General features: G+C 37.7%; 2 protein-coding genes across 2 annotated transcripts; one reads left to right on the forward strand and one right to left on the reverse strand.

Annotated features, from left to right (window-relative positions):
- Positions 1-801: 801 nt before the first annotated feature.
- LOC141903536 (protein HID1-like) lies at positions 802-15,401 on the reverse strand. The gene is made up of 22 exons (XM_074791672.1): positions 15,291-15,401; positions 14,482-14,624; positions 14,173-14,386; positions 13,756-13,865; positions 13,430-13,474; positions 13,290-13,343; positions 12,176-12,344; positions 12,022-12,079; positions 11,384-11,588; positions 10,670-10,726; positions 10,379-10,519; positions 10,196-10,286; positions 9,903-10,054; positions 9,352-9,430; positions 9,192-9,253; positions 9,002-9,104; positions 8,164-8,385; positions 7,138-7,215; positions 4,754-5,040; positions 4,160-4,371; positions 3,576-3,734; positions 802-2,979 (listed from the first exon to the last, which is right to left on the reverse strand). Exons 2-22 carry the CDS (start codon positions 14,545-14,547, stop codon positions 2,916-2,918), a joined length of 2,628 nt encoding a protein of 875 aa, XP_074647773.1. The 5' UTR covers positions 14,548-14,624; positions 15,291-15,401; the 3' UTR covers positions 802-2,915.
- Positions 15,402-15,540: 139 nt separating this feature from the next.
- Positions 15,541-20,798, forward strand: LOC141903912 (transcription factor A, mitochondrial-like). Its single transcript, XM_074792289.1, has 7 exons — positions 15,541-15,723; positions 15,984-16,108; positions 16,217-16,287; positions 16,372-16,512; positions 16,625-16,720; positions 17,458-17,514; positions 19,791-20,798. Exons 1-7 carry the CDS (start codon positions 15,638-15,640, stop codon positions 20,079-20,081), a joined length of 867 nt encoding a protein of 288 aa, XP_074648390.1. The 5' UTR covers positions 15,541-15,637; the 3' UTR covers positions 20,082-20,798.
- Positions 20,799-21,818: the final 1,020 nt, after the last annotated feature.

Consider the following 21,818-nt stretch of genomic DNA (forward strand, 5'->3'; position numbering starts at 1 on the left):
TAATGCAGTATCTACTGCATGTAGATTGATACTGTATGAAAGCAGTATCAATCTATGTTCATTTCGGCTCGTTTCAGTGAGATTTTCAATACTTGATAACCAATTATCCAATTATCTGCAATTCAGGCTTAGTGTTCGGGACATCATCTCAAAACAACTATTGTTGCTACCAGGTACATGAAGTATGAACTCCTCTGTCATTTCATCATCATCATACTCCTTAAACCTAGTTGTCCCAAAAAGTTAATGGTGAATGCCTCAGGCTGCATATAGGGAGGGGCTTCCACATGCAAGACATCGTAGACCGGGTTCAAACCTAAAACACCCTTAAATCCTCTATTCAGTCCAGCCAAGGGAATCTATATATATTGATACGAAACTATGTACCAAATTGTGTCACCGTGGAGAAGAATTGGAATCATGTGTGGAAGTCAATCATTGTATAAACTAATGCAACGGTATAAATGGGTGTGAAAATATTTATAGGGGGCCAAACGGAGGCAGATGAAATTACAGCCAATCAGTAAGCAGGAATTCTATAAACTCACCGCATGACAACAATTTTACAGTACCGTATCATTGTGCAGTCACAATGGCCCAGTTAGTAGAGCACAAGACTTGCACTTGATACATCAAGTGTTCGCGTCTGCGTAGCTCCTTAAATTTTATGTTCACCTCCGATAGTAACCGTTCAAAGTTCAACTTATAATGGACTTCAGATATATAGAAATCCACAATAAGTAACTAAGCAAATAAAGATTCCAAAGAGAGAGAGAAATAAAAGCATCATTTATGGTACTGTATAATATATATATTTCATACAATATATTTAACATAAAATTTACATTCTTGCTCATAGTTTGAATAAATAAATATCAATATGCTTCATTTCAACGAACCTGGAATGCTATCTTAAATTGAGTAGATTAAATCGAAAAATTTAGAAATTTCGAAAAAATTCACTGGCATCAATATATATGTTAATCATCTTTCATGAAACCTCTCCTCTGTATTGTAACGCCCTCGGAAAAACTAGAATCGGGCCGAATAAATCAAATACCGTAATAAGGAATATATTTAAGAGTAAAATATAATGATGGTACAACAGGCTTCGGGGACTGTGCTATATTTTACTTGTAACAACTTAAAATATGTGTTAACTATTTGACAAAATCTACATCGAAACATGCAAAATTATCATGACTGAATGGGAGAGAACAACATTAGCTAAAATATGTCATCGGTAACATCTACGCAATTTCTGATTTTATCACTGTTAAATTAAGCCAGATTCGAGACTTACAATGGTCTCTAGGAATTGCGAAATACCGCAATTGAATTCATGAAACATTCTCCAGAAAGATTACTACCAAGTATTCGACATTATTCATCAATTTTATATAATCAAGCAAATATGTGTACGTATATTCTAAATGAAGGGGAATCATTATCGATTGTTAAACCAGGAAAGACGACTATAATATCTACAAAGATTACAAGAAGGACAACGTCATCCAACTAATCTGTTTCGAACAACAGAGCAAACCCTTAGTTATTGCTACGTCTGAGACTGAGCAATATCGAAATACTTCGTGAAATCCGTCATCGACTAGAACCACCTGACGATAAGATGATCCAGGCATCTACCACTGATCAGTTCTAGCCTATGATGGGCACATGTATGTATTTACTAACATACTCGCGCTCTCTTCCCCATTGTCAATTCCCCAATTAGGACTTCTCGCTAATAGCAATACAGATACGGATTGCAACTTAACAGCTATCCATATACGTATTTCCAAATAAGATTTTTAACATAAGTTTGAAGTCAAAACAAATTTTTTGGCTTTCAAAGTTAGGAAAAATTGGAAAGCTATTTCAACACTAACTACACCGATATGGACTTAATATCTACTGGTGTGCTTAAATATTCATATTTCAATAAATTATATTCACGATATATTGTGATACAAACGCAACATAGAGCGGAATTTTCTCTTACTACTGAATTTCACGCGGGACATAATTCACAATTGGTCGGGAAAATTCTCAATTCGAAATGCACAGCGATTGATTAAACAATCAGCCATTTTGACAGGGATCATGTCGCTAATAAAATTGAATTTTGACAAAAATTGATACTTTTCCTAATAGCCTGTTCTAATAGATACTAGTGAGATCACAACCTCATTCATAAATACATGTAGGATACAGTAGATTATTCGAACCCTATTACGTAAATGCACAATAGCTGTTTATTATCTCAAGCGCAAATTTGTTCTTTCTAACCCTAATGCATTGTTAATTTTGACGGTTAACTCTTCGCCTGCCACGCCTATTTTTCAGGAAATGCTGCGCTTAGACAGGATTTCCGCGTTTTTACAGAAATTTATATAACAAAATTTAGAGAAATTTTCATCAAAATTGGTTTTATTCTGTTCATCTAGTCTAGCTTTCTCATGTCAAATTAGTAGTATTTCATCTTAGAATGATAAGGTCTGTAGTGATCACCAGTGTAGAGGGGTATTTCGCAGGAAATATGCCCTATCAGGCGTTATGAGCGCCCATTTCAATAGATGGCGACACTAACTAACACACTGCATAAAACGACTGACAATCTGCTTCAGTAGTAGAAGGCATTAAACTAACTGATTAATTCGCCATCTATTATTAATGTTTAGAAACAAGTCAACCTACCAGGACGGTTTCGGCAGGCAAAGAGTTTTATAAACAGTTGTAGAGGAAAGCAACTGGATTAAATGCTGGCATTTAAACATTACAGCAAGGTCTCACAGCACAACACGTAAGGTCCTTCAGCGCAGGTGGATATATTATTCGTAAATTTATCGTAAATATTTTTTTTTTCCATTGACTAGAGAAGTATTTTCGTTGACTCATTGCGCAATCTTGCACGCTTACACTCGCTGAATTTCAAATAGTTTGACGTCGGTGTCGTACCAAATAGGCGGATCCACATTCCTGAAAATGAGGAAAATACCTTAGAAAATCTGAATTTGCAAAGTACACTAACTGCTAAAAAGATTTCAACCCAATATCGAGTAGAAAAAGTTTGCTAAGACTCTACGGTAAACAAGCTACAGGCGACAACGGTTCTCAGGCCCAGGATCGACTCTGTTGTCACTGACATATGCATGAGGCACTTGGAAATTCCCATGCCTTAGTTTCCATTGTATTCTTTATATGTACCTAGGGCCAATAGCTAAATTTTGTCGACCCAACTTTTTGAATTCCGACCCTGTTCCTCAGTTCAGAGGTCATCTTCAAGTTCATGTTTTTAGCGCCTAAATCTGCCTCTAGTTGCCACACTGGGTCCATTCTTTACACTGCACAACTAGACTCCCATACTTATATCGCACCCTAGTTTCACCCCTAATGACGAACGAAGCTATGTAGCTGAAAGCCAGACAGACAATACGAAAATGAGGGTCTCAACATGGAAGCCCGAGAACCAATGATGCGAGAACCATCTTAAAACTTAGCCAACACATGATTAATTTGATTCTCTTATTTTGAGTTAATCCATTGATAATTAGAAATAGACAATCAAAACGTACCTAAGGTATATAACGCCCCACATGTAAGTTCTGAACCACATTGTTGTTCCGCTGTTTGCTTGATATTTGCGTATAAGTATTGGATGCGGCACGGGTAACAGTCCGACTAACGTCCCGTGCTGGAGAAACTTCAATATTTCACTCTCATCAGTTAAACCCCTTCAGAAAATAAACACGAATACTCATTTCAAAAATGACACTGCATCAAAAGTCTGAGTTTCAAAAATCGTTTGAGTTAATGAAGCATGGGGAAAAGAATCAATGTTCAACTTCAAGAAATTTTATCTCTCTTATCTTTGAGGACAAGTAACACAGTCCAAACTTGACCAATTGAGACTTATTTGAGGTGGGAAAATCGAATTTAATTTTAGTTCTCTATATGCAATCAAAAAAAAATTTTGAGTCATAATCCTTATTATGGATTGAAGACAATCATGACTTCAGCCACGACTGAGTAATTGGGCCAAACTGTTAAAACAGTTTTTTTTTTGTTAGTAGGATAAGATAAATATTCAATTTTTCTCTCAGCGGATTCTTGCGAATCTTCGAGTCAACTTGAAACCAGGTATGGAATTCATACGTACTTGTCAATGCAGATTTTTTCCACCTGGGGAACGAGAACTTGTAGTAATCTCATGATAGTTTGTAGAGGAAGCTTTTGTTTCCAGGACATGACCCATTCCGGCGTGGCGACCCACGTAGCTGCCGAGTTCGCTAACAATGACCCAGTTCGACGTACGGGATGTCGTGTCTCTGATGTAACACTAGACGGCGCTGGACTCGAAGGAGGAGTAGGCTGCAGATATAAATATTAGAAATATTTTACAGGGTGGCTCCTTTTATCTGATTTGCTTTTTCCCTGACTGTTCTCTGGCTTGTAAGTTGTTTTCTCAGACTTGATCTGCTAACAATCTAATCAATTAACACAGCCAAATATGTAAAACATAGATAGAAACTGTTTGATTTTACGCACGATCTAGCCATCTCAACAAACTTCACTGATTTTCAGCTATTTTACGAAATTCCCTGACTTTTCTATAGAAAAGAAAATTTTCTAACTTTCCCTGATAACCAGGTAAGTGGCCAACCTGTTTTACAACCACATTTTTGAGAATGAATTCTTTACGCGATCCAAAAACAAATTTTTCGATGAAATTTCCCACTAAATATCTATTTACCAAACTTTTTGTTCTTGGCATTCTTGTTTTATTCTCGTCGCGTTGGGCCTCGGATCCCGATTCAGCGCCGCTGCTGACGACCTCGTCTTTATCGGGACGAGCCGACTCGGCGATCTCGCGTAACGTCTGCTGTTTGCTCGGCGACTGTTGCCGCGACGACGGCTGCGACGACGATGGTGACGGTTGTGCCGGTTGCACTGTCGTATCATTGTTCAACACCGGATCGTGAGCCTCGGGCGAGTTTTGATGCGCCGACGCGGTTGAGGTTTCCGTCATTCGTTCGATTGCTAAAATAAGGAAATAAGATTTCTGCCAATTAGAAATCAATATGCACGAATATAGAGTACCTGGGAAGAGCGCCTATTCAGAGCTGCCAACTGCAGGGCAAAATATCAGAAATGGTCTCTATCTAAAGATGAATGAAGCTCATAAGAGTATTTTTCAAAATCAAATCTCATTTTCGACAAGAATAATGTTTCTGAAATTGATGATGAAAAACAAATGAACTAAAAGAAGGATTACTGAGGGATCCTGGGTGTCACCAGAAGGGGGTCAGGCGTATAGACGATCCCTTTTTAAATCCAAAATCCATTGTTTAGTTACAAATTATGTTATTCTACATTTCGGAAATTTCATAAATACTTTGCCTTAAAAGCTCCAGAAAATGCCCCTCAAGCTTCGAATTTAAAAAATTTAGACTATTTGAGAACATTCAAGCAATTTCCAGGATTCAGGTTGTTAACCTTCAGCCCTTGGGGGATACGGTGCAAAGTATGGCATAGTTCCGCTTGAATTTATTTCGACCCCCCTATATAAATCCTAGTGACACTCATGGGGACAATCATCGATAAAGCTGGCAGCTCTGCGAGGACTCTTGCCAGACTAATAGTTTCAAAAAAAGAAACTTGATATTTTATTAGTATCTAATATTAATTGTAGTTATATCATAGTAATCAATGATGTTATCAAGCATAAGAAATAAAGTAAATTAACCAGGAAACAAAGCAAGAGGTCTTTTGCAAGCTTCGTTGAGAGGAAGCGCGCAATAAAGAGAGATTATCCACATCCAAGCGAGAGCGGACTAGAGAGAAATAAGAAAAAGAAGAAGATGGCATCGATAGAACATCGTGAATCAATGAAGTGTAAAAGAATCAAAGAGGACGAAGACAGAAAAGGAATCTAGAAAAGGAGCCCGAAGCCCAATTACTGCGAGTAACAATTTAGTGGAAGTTACATCAATTTAGAAATTGCTCGGACAGTTGACAGCTCTGAATAGCTTACAAATAGGATTCAATTGCAGTTTCATTGCTGATTATATTAACGATTGTTTCAGAGACTAGTCAGGATTTCACTGGGCATAGCCAGGCATAAATTAGCCACATAAGCCGAGGATTGTTCTATTAATCAGACATGCTGGAAATGAGTAAAAAAAAAACGACGCTGATTTTCGTGCTGTAAAAAATTTACATGGAAAAAAAACCTGCCCTCGATGTAAAAAGGTATGTAGCCATTTGATAATGAGTTACTCCCACTACGCAGACGTCTTCAATTAGAAAAGTTATTTCTTTTTCATCTAACGAATCACCAGTTTCAGAAAGGATTTATAGTTAATCACCGTAAATTTTCGATGATAGAATTTTCAACATGAAATTACGTCGAGTCGCTGATTTAGCCGAGACTCATTTGTCAGATTTTAGCTAATCAGATATTCAAAACTAATTATCAGCGACTAATGAAGTTTTGGGCACTCATGAAACTGGGGGGCACGGAAACATTCTATTCAACCTCAATGATATAACTTATATAACTTTTAATTACGATCGATGTTGCATTACAATGAGTAATAACTCACACAGATTTTATATGTACCACTGACTGAGTTTCACAAAACTAATGGGAATAAATTTTCAGTTGTTGAATGTTGGTTTAACCCCTTCAGTGTATCTACACCGCTGCAGTGTCGTGTATAAATCGGTGATGGACTTATCTTAGTACACAGCATCACAGTGTATTGATGTTCTTAGTAATTAGTTTTTAGCTTTATTGCTAGATGGCAGCACCTGTTAAGCAGTGAATGAAATTTTGTGTTGTCCCTCTAACAGCTATATCGACACACTGTGATAGAATTTTGTTAAATTTTCAAATCATTTGCAGAACTTAGGGGTACCAATCAGTCAGCACTGAAAGGGTTAATGAAAATAAGAATTAGGAACTAATCATATGGCATATTGTGAAACTCTGGCCAAGATTTGAATAAAAGCGATATCTACGAAACCGGCCGCTCGGTTCAAGTGTAACTATGACCTCTGCGTAGAGAGTACGTAACCGTTTTATCAGCGGTTATGGGATATGATTTATTATTATTCTGAGTGAAACGACTCTACCTTTCGTGCGAGACTTGTTCGCTACATGTCTAGCAGACGTACTATGTCGATGCAGTTTGGTTTCTCTATAGGGTTTTCCTAACGCAAATAACATGTACATACATGTATAGCTGTGTGTTTCGATACTCGAGCATTCGGTTTAGGAAATCGATGAATTCGACCCACCCGCTGTAGGCCGCAGCTCGATTCATAGGGCTTCGCAATCGGAAATGGATTGCGAAGTCAAAGTATGCACTAGGTTCAGGTAGTTATGTATGACAATGTTTAAGTGATTTCAAAACCAAGGTATTCTAGTTTGTAAATCAATGCAGTAGACTCGGCCACTGAATAGTTTGAATTCTGCTAAGGCTTTCATGACAAGGATAATTTTCAGCCATGGTAAGAAGCAAACAGATTAACTGGTACTCAGGATAAGGAGAAATCTACTGTAGTAGTAACTAGCAAAGGTATCTTCATTAAGGTTATGAAACATCATCCCAATTCAAAACGCTATCATCAAGAACCCAGGTCCATATTATCAAATAGTGACAAAGATTAATTGACCATCAATTATTGAACTCACAAAATTATGGAACAAAGCCCTCTTTATTTTACCCGTTTCCATAAAATATAGTGCAAGACTCAGCCACAGTCGTGAGATAATACCGTAAAGTAAATTGATTTTCAATTGCCGTAAATCCTAAGATTAAATGATTTCACTACTGAAGAAACTTGATACAAAAGCCGTGATCACATTGAGATGATTTGGTCCGGGCCAAATTGGCACCGCTTTGGCCTGAGTCAAATTTGGCAAGTGTCTAATTAGAGAGCGCTTTCACCCATAAACCACTCACTCGATACTAAACAATGACAAGTTGCAATTAACACGCAACAATTTTGGCCGGTTCAAACATTTTTAGTTTGGCCTAACAGGCACGGGCCCATTTGGCACCCATGTGAATGGTTGTTCCAAATTTGGCCCGGGCCAAACACGCTCGTGTGATCGCGGTTTGAGATATAAAGCAAAGAATTAAATGTTTTACAAACCCGGTGTTGCAGCGAGTGTAACCTTCAACGTTCCTGGCTCCGCGTCGACGGCCGGTAACGCTCCCTCCATTTGCGTTTCGGGATGCTCTTGTGCCGGCTGCGTGAACTTCTTTCCGCGTTTCGACGCGGCTTTTGATATCGACGAGTGATCGGTCGGCAGATTCGCTAACTGATGAAACACGGCTCGCTTTCGGATGATCGTGTACACTAAATTCGCGTTGCCTGAAAAAATTCGACGACGAAACCGATTTGTCAGAAACAATTTTCAATGACAAAATTTTTAGATTTTAAACGTTTCAGTGCGGTGTACTAATCAGTGATGAACTTTGCCTATACTTTGCATCACGGTGTATCAATGTAAATAGCTATTTCAACCCTTTTGGTGCAGTGTACAAATGAGTGATGGACTTTGCCTATATATTGCATCATGGTGTATCGACGTAATTAGTTGTTTTAACCCTTTCGGTACGGTGTATGAATCAGCGATGGTTTTTTTATACATTGCATCATGGTGTATCGATGTAATTAATTATTATCTCTATTGAATGATGGTAGCATGGTGAAATATGAGAAACTGATGGTACAACACACTTTAGCGGTTTAGAAGCACTATAGCGCGGTATAACAGTTATACAACGCACTTGGGTGGAATGAGCCAACATTTTCAAATTATCTCCAGCACTTAAGGGTAAGAATTGGTCGGCACAGACCAGCCATAAATACAGCCAAATGCTATAGCGATACGGACCTAATTTATTGTTTCACGCAATTCTTTTTCTAACATTCTTTTGACATGCATTGAACGCCATTCCATAGATAGTAACACCTAAACACTCACCATCGAATTGATACTGAATGATGTTATTGAACACTTCTAGTAGAAAGAAGACCAGATGATGATTAGTGGGACTGTTATACAAGAACCACGGTGTACTGAAAGCCTGAAAAAAAGAAAAGAGGTTCCGGCTCTAATCACAAGTTGAACTGGGCATACTAATATACATGCTGAATTTCAGTCTGATATATACCTCCAATAGGTGAAGTAACTTCGTACTGGCAACCATCGACAACGTTTTCAAATACGGAGACACTGTCAAATATATGATAAAATTTAACATTATATACCAATCACTCATAAATCTAACCATCAAATTTAAATCGAAGCTTCAGCTCTATGTTGCTACGTACCATTAACGATAATAGTGAGTAAACAATCAAATAAAGGCTGTAGTCTTTGATGACCCGTCGTTATTATTTTGTGGAATACCTACAACAAAGATCAATGCCCAATTCAATCATAAAGTAAACCTATGATGGCCTTAGTGCAGAGCAAAAATAATGCAGTTAAGAATTTCACTAATTACTAACTAGAGTGGAACTGCATTAATAGGAATCTTGCGGCAAAAAGTAAAATTGTTGTATTAAATGGGTTTAGTATTATCCAAAGCTTGATTTATATAGATATTTAAAATGGGACATGCTGAAAATCATCGTAATAAACAAGTTTTGTCTTTCATCTTAATCCTAGAGGTTCAACTGTATAACAATATCAACAATAGTGGAATCGGGTCGTAATGAAAGGAAACCGTATTTTCACTGTTTTCCCTATATTTGGACCCATACAATTATCACATCATGTTTTTTTTTTATATAAAAGGCTTGTACAATTCGAAGCCAACGTTTGACCCCCAACCTCTATTTTTCTTCATCCATTCATACACTACGCCGCGAATACTTACAATAATCAAGAAGTCGGCGTGCGTGCCGGTGAACACCGGTATATCCATCGGTATACGAATATTGTACGGTTTGTTCAGACGAACACCGAAATTACGTTCACCGCTCAACAACAGTAGAATGAACACGCCGATGTGCATTAAACCAACACGAGCTAAAAATAAACACGAGCGAAAATTAGTTCATACCAAAGTTATCGACCTCATAGCCGAGAAAAGGAAATTTTCAGAGAAGAATAGTTCATACGGTATCAGGGATTGAGGGACACAGATTCATAGATATAGAGACTACTTACACTGGTCAGCTCTTGCGTCATTCAGATGAAACAAAATCGGCACCAAAATATCGAGCACGTCACTGCTTTTCAGGACGTAAAACATAAATTTCTGAAAGAAAAAACATCCATAGGGTAGGGGTAGAATATAAACTAATTCATGAAGAAATTTGTTGAAAATTGTTTTTTTTTGAAAATTTCTACCTTGTTGATGTCGCACATCTTCCAGAACATGACTAACAATTCCTGGTAGAAAGTGATTTTCTTACAAGAACCGGGAAGATACGTCTGAATCAACGGATTGTTCAACAAACGAGTTATACCGCTTAGAATGAAGTGAAAATCCTAGAATAAAACATGAAAATAGCAGAGATCTTTTACGCATGAATATCGTATCGACTTACAGAAATAACAGTTCAATGAGCTATAGTTATTCTATCGATTTTGCAGTTTAGAAAAGCGAGTACAGTTGTGTGGAATGGAAGGTAAACATACCTCTTCCCTGTGTATTCTGGATAAGTAATTCAAGAATAAATTATCTGGGCCGCCAGACTGGAAAAATACAAATAAATCATATAAATTCATGTATTGCGTCAAAACAGAAGAACTTATGAATAATTTGCCCCCGGCAAAGTGGTTTACGAGCATCAAGAGTTTCTTACAGTTACAATAATTTGATAGCTTTTACTTGCATGCTGTTAAAATATTGAAATTCAAAATGACCAGAAAATCCATGACACAAAATTTGATATTGGCTGCGATTTTGCAATTCTTTGTATTTCGCAAAGAAATAAACATTCCAAAAATTCTTGAATTATTAATTTATGTTTTGCATCAAAGCAGAACTTATGAAAAAGCATCCCATACCATACTATATAAAACTAGGTTAATCCATTATATCACAATTTCAAAGCAAAAACTTAAATAATACAGTAGACTCCTAGCACATTAAACTTGGATATCTCAAAATTCCAGGGCTGGGTTTCATAGAGGTGGAAGAAAGATAGTCCCTGGGAACAGTTTGAAACTTGTCAGTTATAACCATGGTTTCTCATTGTTACTATGGTGGTTGTCACCCAGATTGAGGATTTACCCCTAGGGATAACTTTGATACTCAGTCTATGAAACCAGGCCCAGCAATTTAGTTGAGTTAAATAACTCCGAATAAGGCGGATTCTAATGTTCGTCTTATATGTTACATGGACTTACATCACTGTGATGATCGGCGGTTAGCGCGCTCTGTTCACCAGACGCCGCCTCGTTCTCCAGCGTAACGCACAGTACTTGCAACGAGGCTTCGACGAGCGGCTCTCGACAATCGGAGAACATCAGATGATTGTACGGCACGCCGTAACCTACCGGATCGTACGCGCATACGACATTCAACATCGACGTGAATAACGGCAAGGCGTGGCTGCAATATACCGTAACACCTTCGACATTAGATTTCTAGGCAACTTGAAGTTTTCTACTCACGACTCGACCTAACTGACTATCTTGCTCTACCCCGGGGTTCATAGTAAGGGTGGCCACTCTCCACCCATTAAGTGAATTAGAGAAATTTCTAGGTCTAAAATGTTATAATTCATTCACTTTTCATTGAATCATGTATTGATAAAGAAACACATGGTCTAGCATTATCCAAAGTTCATGATTTTTTCCAGATTTCTCTGATTCCCTGAGTTTCCAAGTTTTTAAGGTCAGTGTTCACCCTGAGTGAGGCCAAGGCAAATAGTAAGCACTTATATAAGGTGAAGGGGACTTTTTGTCTATGAGCATCTATTTTTTGTGAACAGATACACTTTAATTGGTCAAATGGTTTAGTTTTCAAAGTTGTATTCACATACCGATTTTCCGTAGAACTGAAGTAAGATATCCATTGATTTGACTGCGTATGAGCATCGGCTAAAATAGAAATAACGCCAACAGCAATGACCAGACCAACACTTCAAAAACGAGAAACATGTACCTGAATCCAGAAATTAAGAAAATAGAACTCACCAACTGGCGGGAGGTACATTGTTTCGGAGAAACAGGTCAGTAAAAGTTTGAGAATCTCAGATCTATTCTGGTCATGGTAAGCATTGTGGGGCGGACTATGAGCGAATCCGACTCCAGACTCCCAAATATATTCACAACTATCTATTGTCTGTATGTCTTCAGGATTGTCCTAAAAATAACACAAGCACATACGTAGTTTGTAGGTTTGGAAATGAAACACTACAGGTTAAATCAATAATAGGAATCTTTTTCATAATGATTTATGTTATCAATCCAACTTGGGCCTTTGTTATTGATGTATTTTCTTTAAAGAACAAAAATCAGCTGATATTGACAGTAACCGATAATGCAGAATGATTTTCAAAATAAGAATTATTTGATCGGAATAATCTTCATATCATTTTCTGTAGAGCAAAATACCGCGGCCAAACAATTAGTTCATTAAAAGCTTTAGAAGAATTCTAGCTTACACATCCCATTACCAACATTCTGAATTTAGGGTCCTAGAGGAGTAAAGACACAAAATAATCAACAGGATTGATAAAAGGAGCAAGGTTCAAGGGAAGAATCAGGAAAATCCTCACGGGCTAGGGATAAAGCATTTAAAATCAACTATTTCCTGATACATGTACGAAAAAAGAAAATTTTGTAATGACAACACAACAGAAAATAGGCCCGAAATTCCAAAAAATCAGAACATCATAAATGAGATAAAATAATTTCAACACAACACAAACCAACTGGAAGTGATTTCATAAATGAAAGCATAGTAAAAAGGTTTTTTTTCAAGATGAAGCCAAGGAGTATTAGACATACATGAACTGCTCGCTACGAATATGAAATAAATAAAATATATTTTCGATAAATTATATCAACCATCATCAACTTAATTTCAAAAATAACATAACGACATGACAAAACTATATCATCAAATCAAGGTCCACGTGCTCATTACGATGAAAAAATCTAAGAGTGACCGGTTATTTCAGCAATTTCAATGCTATCTAGATTCTGGTCAAAAACCGTTGAGTGCACAAACCCCGCGGAGCTATAGGCCTACAAAATAGTATCTATTCTTTTTTGCGTATTGATGAAGATGAAAATATTGACTTACAGGTCCAGTTTTCTTCACGGACGCCACAGTAAAATCAGGACAAAACAACAGATCCTGAAATGGTCAAAATATATTCGTGTTTGAATGGCGAAACGTAACGTGCGAGATATCAAATCAATCAGCAGGCAATTGACACTTACCGATAATGCTGTTAACAATGATTGAGCCAATGGAGGGCTGTCGTTCTGAAAGCGAATTAAGACTGTTCTCAATGCTCACAAACACGCTTTTTCAACACTACAGGCATACTAACTAATCTGTAGCTATCCAGGCTAAATGGTCAGCTCGTGCGCAAGCGAGCTAACCAACTACTTTGGTCATAGGCAAAGCGACTGGAACGAGCTTGGCTTAAGTACAGTTTTTCAGGTGCAAAATTTGTCAATTTTCTCGTTTTTTTTAAAAGATTTTTCTGATTCCCCGAGATTTCCGGGGCAGTGGACACCCTATATCAATCATTATTACATACCAAAGAATCATCAGACTGCCCGGGCATTGTAGACCAAAAGAAGCCACGCCAATCAGGATCTTCGAAAATGTATGGAAGAATTCTTGTCAATAGTCGCACGCAATTCAACACTGAAAATACATCATTGGAATCAATAGTTTTTTCAAAATCGTTTTGACTGATTTTTCTGTGTCGGTGCATCTACGCTGCAATGCGGTGTATAAATCAGTGGATTTTGCTAGTATACCACATTGGAGAGTATTGATTGGCACGTGTGAAACATAGTGAAATATTAGTAACTAACGATACACTGCACTACGGTGTAGATGCACTATAGATGTGCGCCCGTTATTTAACGCACTGGGATAAAATTCTCAAATTATCTCTCAGCAGAGATTTCCAGATATCAATTCATCAGCAATGAGTGGTTAAACTGACCAGTTTGTTGTTCTTTGTAAGTTTGACACGCTCCTTCGGAAGCTTGCACCAGTTTTTCGACCGCTTTGTAACACAACGTCGCTAGGTTCGACGGCGATTCTTCGCGTAGCGCGCGAATCTCGGCGGCCGGGATCAGCGTGAACACATCCTGAACGCTTGTTACACATTCCGACCAAAACTGATTCCAAAATGCTTCATCTCCTGCTTCAACGGGCTACATAAAAAAAAAGCGAATTCAGAAATTCTTCCAATTTTATTACAGTAAGAAAAGTGGTTTTTCTAATGGTTGATATATCTAAGTATTCGTACCTGAGTTTTTGTGGTTAGTTGAATAACAGCTTTCCTAAAATTTAGCTTCGATTCTTGATTACCCATTTTTTAGCATCTATCAGATCTGGTTTCAATTCAGCACGAAATATTCACGATATTTGTTTGTTGTTGTCGACCTTGAACTATAAGGAATATAACAAGTAAAATTGTATTCATTTAGGGCTGAACAAGTGCGTGATCATTTGGTGGCTGCTGTATGAAGCCATATGGGCAGCTTGGAGGAGGCACCTAGTCTCAAGGGAACAATCAGTGCCAGATTCCTTCCCAGAATTTCAACGGGTCCCTCAAAACAGACAAAAGTAAACCGTGAGCCTGAGAGAAATTCTACTGATCTGCTTTTTCCAATGAAAATACAATTATACAATCTAAAATATGATATTTTCCCCATAGCAAAAAGCGTGGAGAATTCAACCACATCTGGCTAATTTTCATAAGCTTTTTGGTTGGGCTAGAACACCGGTTTGACCGACAACCCGAATTTAGCGTTGTGGAGCTCAGAAAAGCCTGCTGGCGCCATATTCATATGTCCTTCCCCTCATCTTTTGGTAGACTCCCAGCAAAAGAAAGGTGACCTAACCAGAAGTATTAAATGATGCCATTTAGATAATTATTAAACATTGATGACAATTTGACAGCGAACAGAATAATTATTCATAGATGGCAGCACTAACTAAACGATTTGACATGTCATCTCTCCAAAATCTAAAGCCATTTTATCGCCGAAAACCAAACGTTATTCTTTAAAAATGAATTTTTCAGCAACTTATTCGATAAATAAACTATCTTACCGAATCCTAGTTTATAATAAACGACGTCTTGCTTTCCCTAAATAACGAGATACATCGTCTCTTATCTCACTGACGGCGAAAACACTTCTCTATTCGAGCTAATTTCTCGAGTCATCCGCGGATGGCGAGTCACGACAAGTGTGACGTATGCGGTACAATAAAAACCCGTGATTCAAGAAACGATCAAGAATTTTGAACGTGGATGGAAATATAGAAATATATGATTCTCTACAAAAAGAAATGTTTTCTGTTTATTTGGTGATATTTGATTAGTTTTCTTGGATTCTATCTATTCAAAAACTCAATCGTCGTGACAAGTGCACATGTACATAGTTTCAGTTTGAAATATGGCGGCTTTTCGGAGTGTGCGCTTTTTGGCGAGCGTGAATAGTTATTTCAGGGCCTCGAATTGCTCGTTCTTGCAAAGAATAAGGTATTTTCAAAACAATCGTAACCAATATTTGGTAACAAACTGCTATTGGAATGTTGCTCGCCCGAAATTAAATAATTCTAGGAGTTCTTCATCACCACTCCGAAAATCAAATCCAATCCAAACAAGAAGCATATTTTATTCAAAAACATATTTTCCTTACATTTATAATCACAGAGGCCTGGGCTTATTTTGTCTCACCCTTAATCTTCATATTAAATAGCCTGATACGTTTTGAATTAATCTTTTTTGTGTCGTTTCAGCCCATTAAATTGCGTTCAAGAAAGATCATTTGTAAAAGATCGGCCCGAAATTCCGAAGGCACCTACTACACCGTTTGTTAAGTTTATTACCGAAAACCGCAATGATATATTGAATAACAATCCAAGTAAGTTGAATTAAAAATGATAGAGAAATTTTGAGAAAACTGATTATAAAAGCGTACCACAAATGATTAGGTAACTAACAGAATCTCAATTGTTCCATTTTATTGTAGAGCTAAAGACAGTCGAAGTCACTAAGATCGCAAGCGGAATGTGGAAAAACCTAGATGAATCTGATAAACAGGTAATTTATCACTCATGGGACCCTTTACTGTGCTAGGAATTTCATTAATTTTGGATGATTTTCTTGTTTTTTTTTTATTTCCAGAAATATCGGAACCAGTACAAAGAAGAATTGAGGTCTTTTCAGGAAAATACCGATCCGGAATTATTAAAAGCTCGTACGGATTTAATTCGAGAAAAGAGAAATAAATTGAAGAAGAGAAGAGCTCGCCTGGCCCATCGCGAGGTAGGAGAAATTAACCAGTTATTCTTTCATGTGCCTTTTGAAAAATGAATTGAAAATGAGTAGTTTGTTATGTAGAATAGATGAGAAATTCAGTATAAAAAATACACTTCAGGAACTACGAGAACTGAAGAAACCGAAGAGTCCTATGAAACCTTTCTTTATGTTCGTCGAAAACCGACCAAAATCAGATTCAACGTCCAATCATTTGGTAGGTATCCTGCAGAAATTAATTTTTGTGAAAAGATACTCAGTCTGAAGTGCCTACTGTCACCACAGGCACTTGAATATGGGCTTTGATAATGGATAAATATTTGATAATTTACCAGCGATACATTAATCCTACTTTAATAGATCCGCCATGTTTTAAAATAAATTTACCCATGATGCAACGCGCGCCGGTCGTTTAGCTATACTATACAGAAAGGCTGGAAACGATCCTATTTCCGTAATGCTTAAATCTACCCGCAGTTATCGGGATAGCCGAACACTGCCGATGATTGCCGAAGTACGTCCTTAGTGTCAATTTTAATCCTGAAATATAGGAGCGCCCATAATTTCAATTGTAGATGATTTTTTTGGAAAAATTGACACTGTTTTAGCTCCATTAAAGATTTTAAATGGCAACAAAGTTGATTTTTGAAAATTCGCGATGCCTCTTCGGGATTGCTGTGACGTCATCTGTCCCGATAACTGCGGGTAGATTTAAGCATTACGGAGATAGGATCGTTTCCAGCCTTTCTGTATAGTATAGCTAAACGACCGGCGCGCGTTGCATCATGGGTAAATTTATTTTAAAACATGGCGGATCTTTTAAAGTAGGATTAACGTATCGCTGGTAAATTATCAAATATTTATCCATTATCAAAGCCCATATTCAAGTGCCTGTGCTGTCACACACAAATACCAGCTAGGTAATTAAGCCAAGACTGTTTGTCATTTTTGTAGGATCATATAAGAGCAGTTGCTGCAGAATGGAATTCATTGTCCCCAGAACAAAAACAGGTTAGTAAGGCTAAAGTAATTTATACCTTGTTTCTCTTAGTCTTAATTGGCCAGGTCATTTTGTAAAACGCAATGAAATTTGTAATCAATTGATTTCCATAACTGCTGGATCTGTTATGGTTAGCTTGATCTTGATTTTAAAAGTAACAATATGTACAGGGTACTAGATAGGCATGCAGCTGGGTCAACTTTTGAGCTCAGCGGAAATGAGAAACAAGGTATCTATCAATTGGTGTAAATATATTTTTGAATGAATTTGTCGATTTTTTAGCCTTTTTGGGACTTTAGTCCCAGCGGGCTATTGCGTTCACTTTTCGTCCGTCCGTCCGTCCGTAGACGGAATCCAGTTATTTTGGGAAGTTTTGAAGACGCTTCAAGGTAATGTCTTGATATTTGGGTTACACATGTATCTACCCTAGACACATCTTCAGCCCAAAAACTGGCCCTGTCAGATTCAAGATGGCCAACTGGCAGCCATTGTTGTTCGCCAAAATCAGCACTTTTTACACATTTTTGAACTTTTTGAGGGAAATTTTGAAGACACTTTGATCTTTCGGATATATGTGAATTCCCCCAGGGTACATCAGCAAAACAAAAATTGGGTCAATCGGACTCAAGATGGCCGTCCTATGACCTTTTTAGTGCCCAAAAAATGTTAATTTTGGCCCAAATTCTGAGTCCTGTAGCTTCCTACTGGTTTATCATTTCTCATTGCAATTTGTGATGGGTATTCTTTGGAAAGGGATGTTTTATACCTGAGACAGGTATTTTTCATCAGCCAATTATGACGCAATTGGCGGCCATCTTGGTGTCAGCAGTACTAATTCGTAAGTGGGAAAAAGTTTTTCCACATTATATTGATACCTAAGCGTATTTTGTTACCACAATCATTTAGAAAATTGTAGCTCATAACGTGTTCTATGATTGTGGTGAGTTTCAAGGTCATTGGTTTTTGTTAATGGCCACCAGGGGGCGTTGAATAATGCAATATCTTAGTATTTCTTTATTATATTCGTATCAATGCATATTTTGTAACCACAATCCAGGGATGAGAATTCCCCGCGGATCCGCGGTTTCCCGCGGATTTCAGTATTGAAAAATATCAATTTTCCAAATAGTCCAAAAATGATGTAAAAGTATGGGGGGGGGGTGATGATCTCACTCAATTGGTCCGGCGCGATCGGTAATCAGGTGAACTGTAAAAGCGTTCAGTGCCTGTTTTACTTATCATCACGTAAAAGTATCGCATTTCAATGCATATTCATTGCAACACAGTGATTTTGTATGTACATTTGTACTACGATGAGTGTGTAGCCTATGTATTTTATCGATCAGTTGCAGACACGCACGCACAGCAACAGTAGCAACGTATATAGGTCTACTTACTGTTGCTGCGTGTGTGTGGCGACCGCTTTCGGATATTATACACTACTTGGTGATGATTTTTAGTGAGCATTCATCGGCGCATTTTTACTGCAATAATTCAGGGCTCGACCCGTAATGCATGAGATGCTGAATGTCATCAAATGAGGATGTACCACATTGGAACTAGCCATTACCTTCCAAAATATAATAGTCGTTCATGGGTTCAAGATCGCTCTAAGTGCTCGGAAAACGTATTTAATTTCTAAAATTTTCTTGGGGGAGGGCCCCCAAACCCCCCCCCCCAAATAGCTTCGCGCTTTCGGCACTCGCTAGTGCTGACGGCTACGCCGTCAGCTGGTTCGCATATGTCACTCAAGAAAAATAACCCGCGGATTTTACAGGTCGGCGTTCTCATCCCTGACAATCAATTGCAAAGTTGTAGCTCATGACATCATCTATGATTGTGGCAAGTTTTAAGGCCATTAGTTATTCTATATGGTCACCAGGGGGCGTTGAATAGTAGAATAACTTAGTATTTCCTTATTATATTTTGTTCCTTATTATATTTTTCCTTGTTATAGTTCGTGACATGTTCTATGATTGTGGTGAGTTTCAAGGTCATTGGGTTTTGAATATGGTCACCAGGGGGCGTTGAATAGTAGAATAACTTAGTATTTCCATATTAAAGTGGTAACGAGGCATATTTTGTTATCACAATCAATTACAAAATCGTAGCTGCTGATATGTTCTATGATTGTGGCGAGTTTCAAAGTCATTGGATTCTGTATATGGTCACCAGGGGGCGTTGAATATTAAAATTGTTAGATTGTTGAGCATTTGGAACCACTTCCCAAGTGGGAATGGTGTCCCTGGACCCCTAGTTTTATCAAAATTGTAACTGTTTTTTGCAGCCATATTTTGACAAGTCAGCGCAATTGAGACGGGAATACGAAGAACTTCTACTCGATTGGGAAGATCGCATGGTACAAGACGGAAACCTCAAATTAGTTCGAAAATCGACGCTGGATAAAGTCGGCATAAGGCTCGATAAACCGAAAGCGAGAAAGAAAAAGGCCGCGAAACGAAAACCGGCGAAGAAAGCCACGTCTGCTGCTAAGAAGAAAAAAACGAGTGCGAAGAAAACGAAATCTGCTGCGAAGACAACGGCGAAAAAATCCACGGCGGACAATGAATCTTCATAGATACCGGTAGTGAAAATTGAATGAACTCTTTTCTGCGTGATGAGCTCGTCAAGATAGATTTGTTTCTGATTGGCTCAATTTCAGTGGATTGTTATGGATTTTACTCCTGTTATGATAGATTTGTTCTGTAAGCTGGAAATACTTTAGGGAGTATATGTAAACAGGAATTGTTACATAAGTGCTGACCATATTAACCCTTTCAGTGCTGACCAATTTATAACCTGAAGTGCTGGAGATGATTAGAAAATTTTAAATTATTCCACCCCATTATGTTGAATAACGGGCCTACCGCTATAATGCATCTACAACGCGGTGTGTTTGGCAGATGATGCCATCGTTCATAAACAATCATGGGTGCGATGTACTAGCTAAGTCCACCACCAATTAATACACTGCACTGTGGTGTAGACGTACGGAAAGGGTTAATTAGTCGAGATGGATTATTTGCTCACAGGGTTTGTTTGTCTGTGTTGCTTGGTTGAGGTGAAAACTGCACTGCCTTTATTTGTAAATATAATGATTAAAATCGCATATATTTTTATACTGCCAAATACTTTATAATATACCTAGTCCTTATTGTGCCAGTATGCGCGTACTGTGCTGTAGTAAGCAACTAATTAAAAATTTCTACTACATTTTGATGCGTTGTACCTACACTACATTTGTAGGCGAAAATAACTTTGTACAGAACCACAATGAAAAAATAAAAAACCGAATTGGAGACATGATTTTAGATATTTATTTGATTTGCTTAAGGTTTGACAAAGATATCTTCTAATTTCTTGAACAGTCAGGGTCAAAATGGGCCTCCCAGTGAGGATTTCATATGAATATTCGAAATTTTAAGAAAAATCCTTTTTGATCCAATGGGACATACTTAAACTGAAGGCAGTATTTAGCACTGGAGATTATTGGATTGTGGATGTTCGAACCACATAATTTTTTGCTGTTTTCTGCTGGCATAGAACCATTATAATTGTACTGTATGTAGCCTATCTCGCAATTTGGTACATCTTTATTGTCGACGGCCATCTTGAGATGCTGAAACCAACAAATATTAATGGATAAATTTAAGTCTTTGACACATAGTTGCAGATGACTCCTGGCTGTACATGCCAAGGCCTGTAATAATCCAGGGTTACTACAGTCCCTCAAATAACTAAATTGAATTTTGAGGGTACGAAAACCCTCATTCTGAGTCTCGGCCCTTGGCCCGTCAAATTCTGAAAATGTGCCTTAGAAAATCTTTTTAATAACATATTTCTATAGAATAATTAATTTCAAACAAGGTGACAATTCCAATTTCAGGGGTTCAAACGCTCCTAGATAAGCCCTTGTATTTAATATATCCAACAGTTTAGTAACAGTAACTTGAAGTTCATAGTTGATCTTAAAGGCCCCTCGAAATTTGGTGATTATAACTTCAAATTTGAAAATTGTGGTCCTGTATGTATCCTGTAATCGTAAATCAACCCACCGTTCCTGAAGGACCGATATATGCAAAAGAGACATTTGAATTCTCCGTTACATTCAGCTCTTTAGTTACATTCATTTCATCTGTATACGGTAAAACTTGGCTTATATTAAGAACCACTTTTGCTCCTTCCGTTAACGGCTCTAAGAAAGAAGAAAGAATTTACATCTATTTTTAGATCAATGTTCGCTCTGGAGACATCTATTGAATGTTTACAAAATACAAACCACATTCCACGTGTAGTTTAACGAGATCAGGAAAAT

This window comes from Tubulanus polymorphus, chromosome 4, assembly GCF_964204645.1.
Source record: "Tubulanus polymorphus chromosome 4, tnTubPoly1.2, whole genome shotgun sequence".
In the NCBI taxonomy this organism is placed as follows: Eukaryota; Metazoa; Nemertea; class Palaeonemertea; order Tubulaniformes; family Tubulanidae; genus Tubulanus; species Tubulanus polymorphus.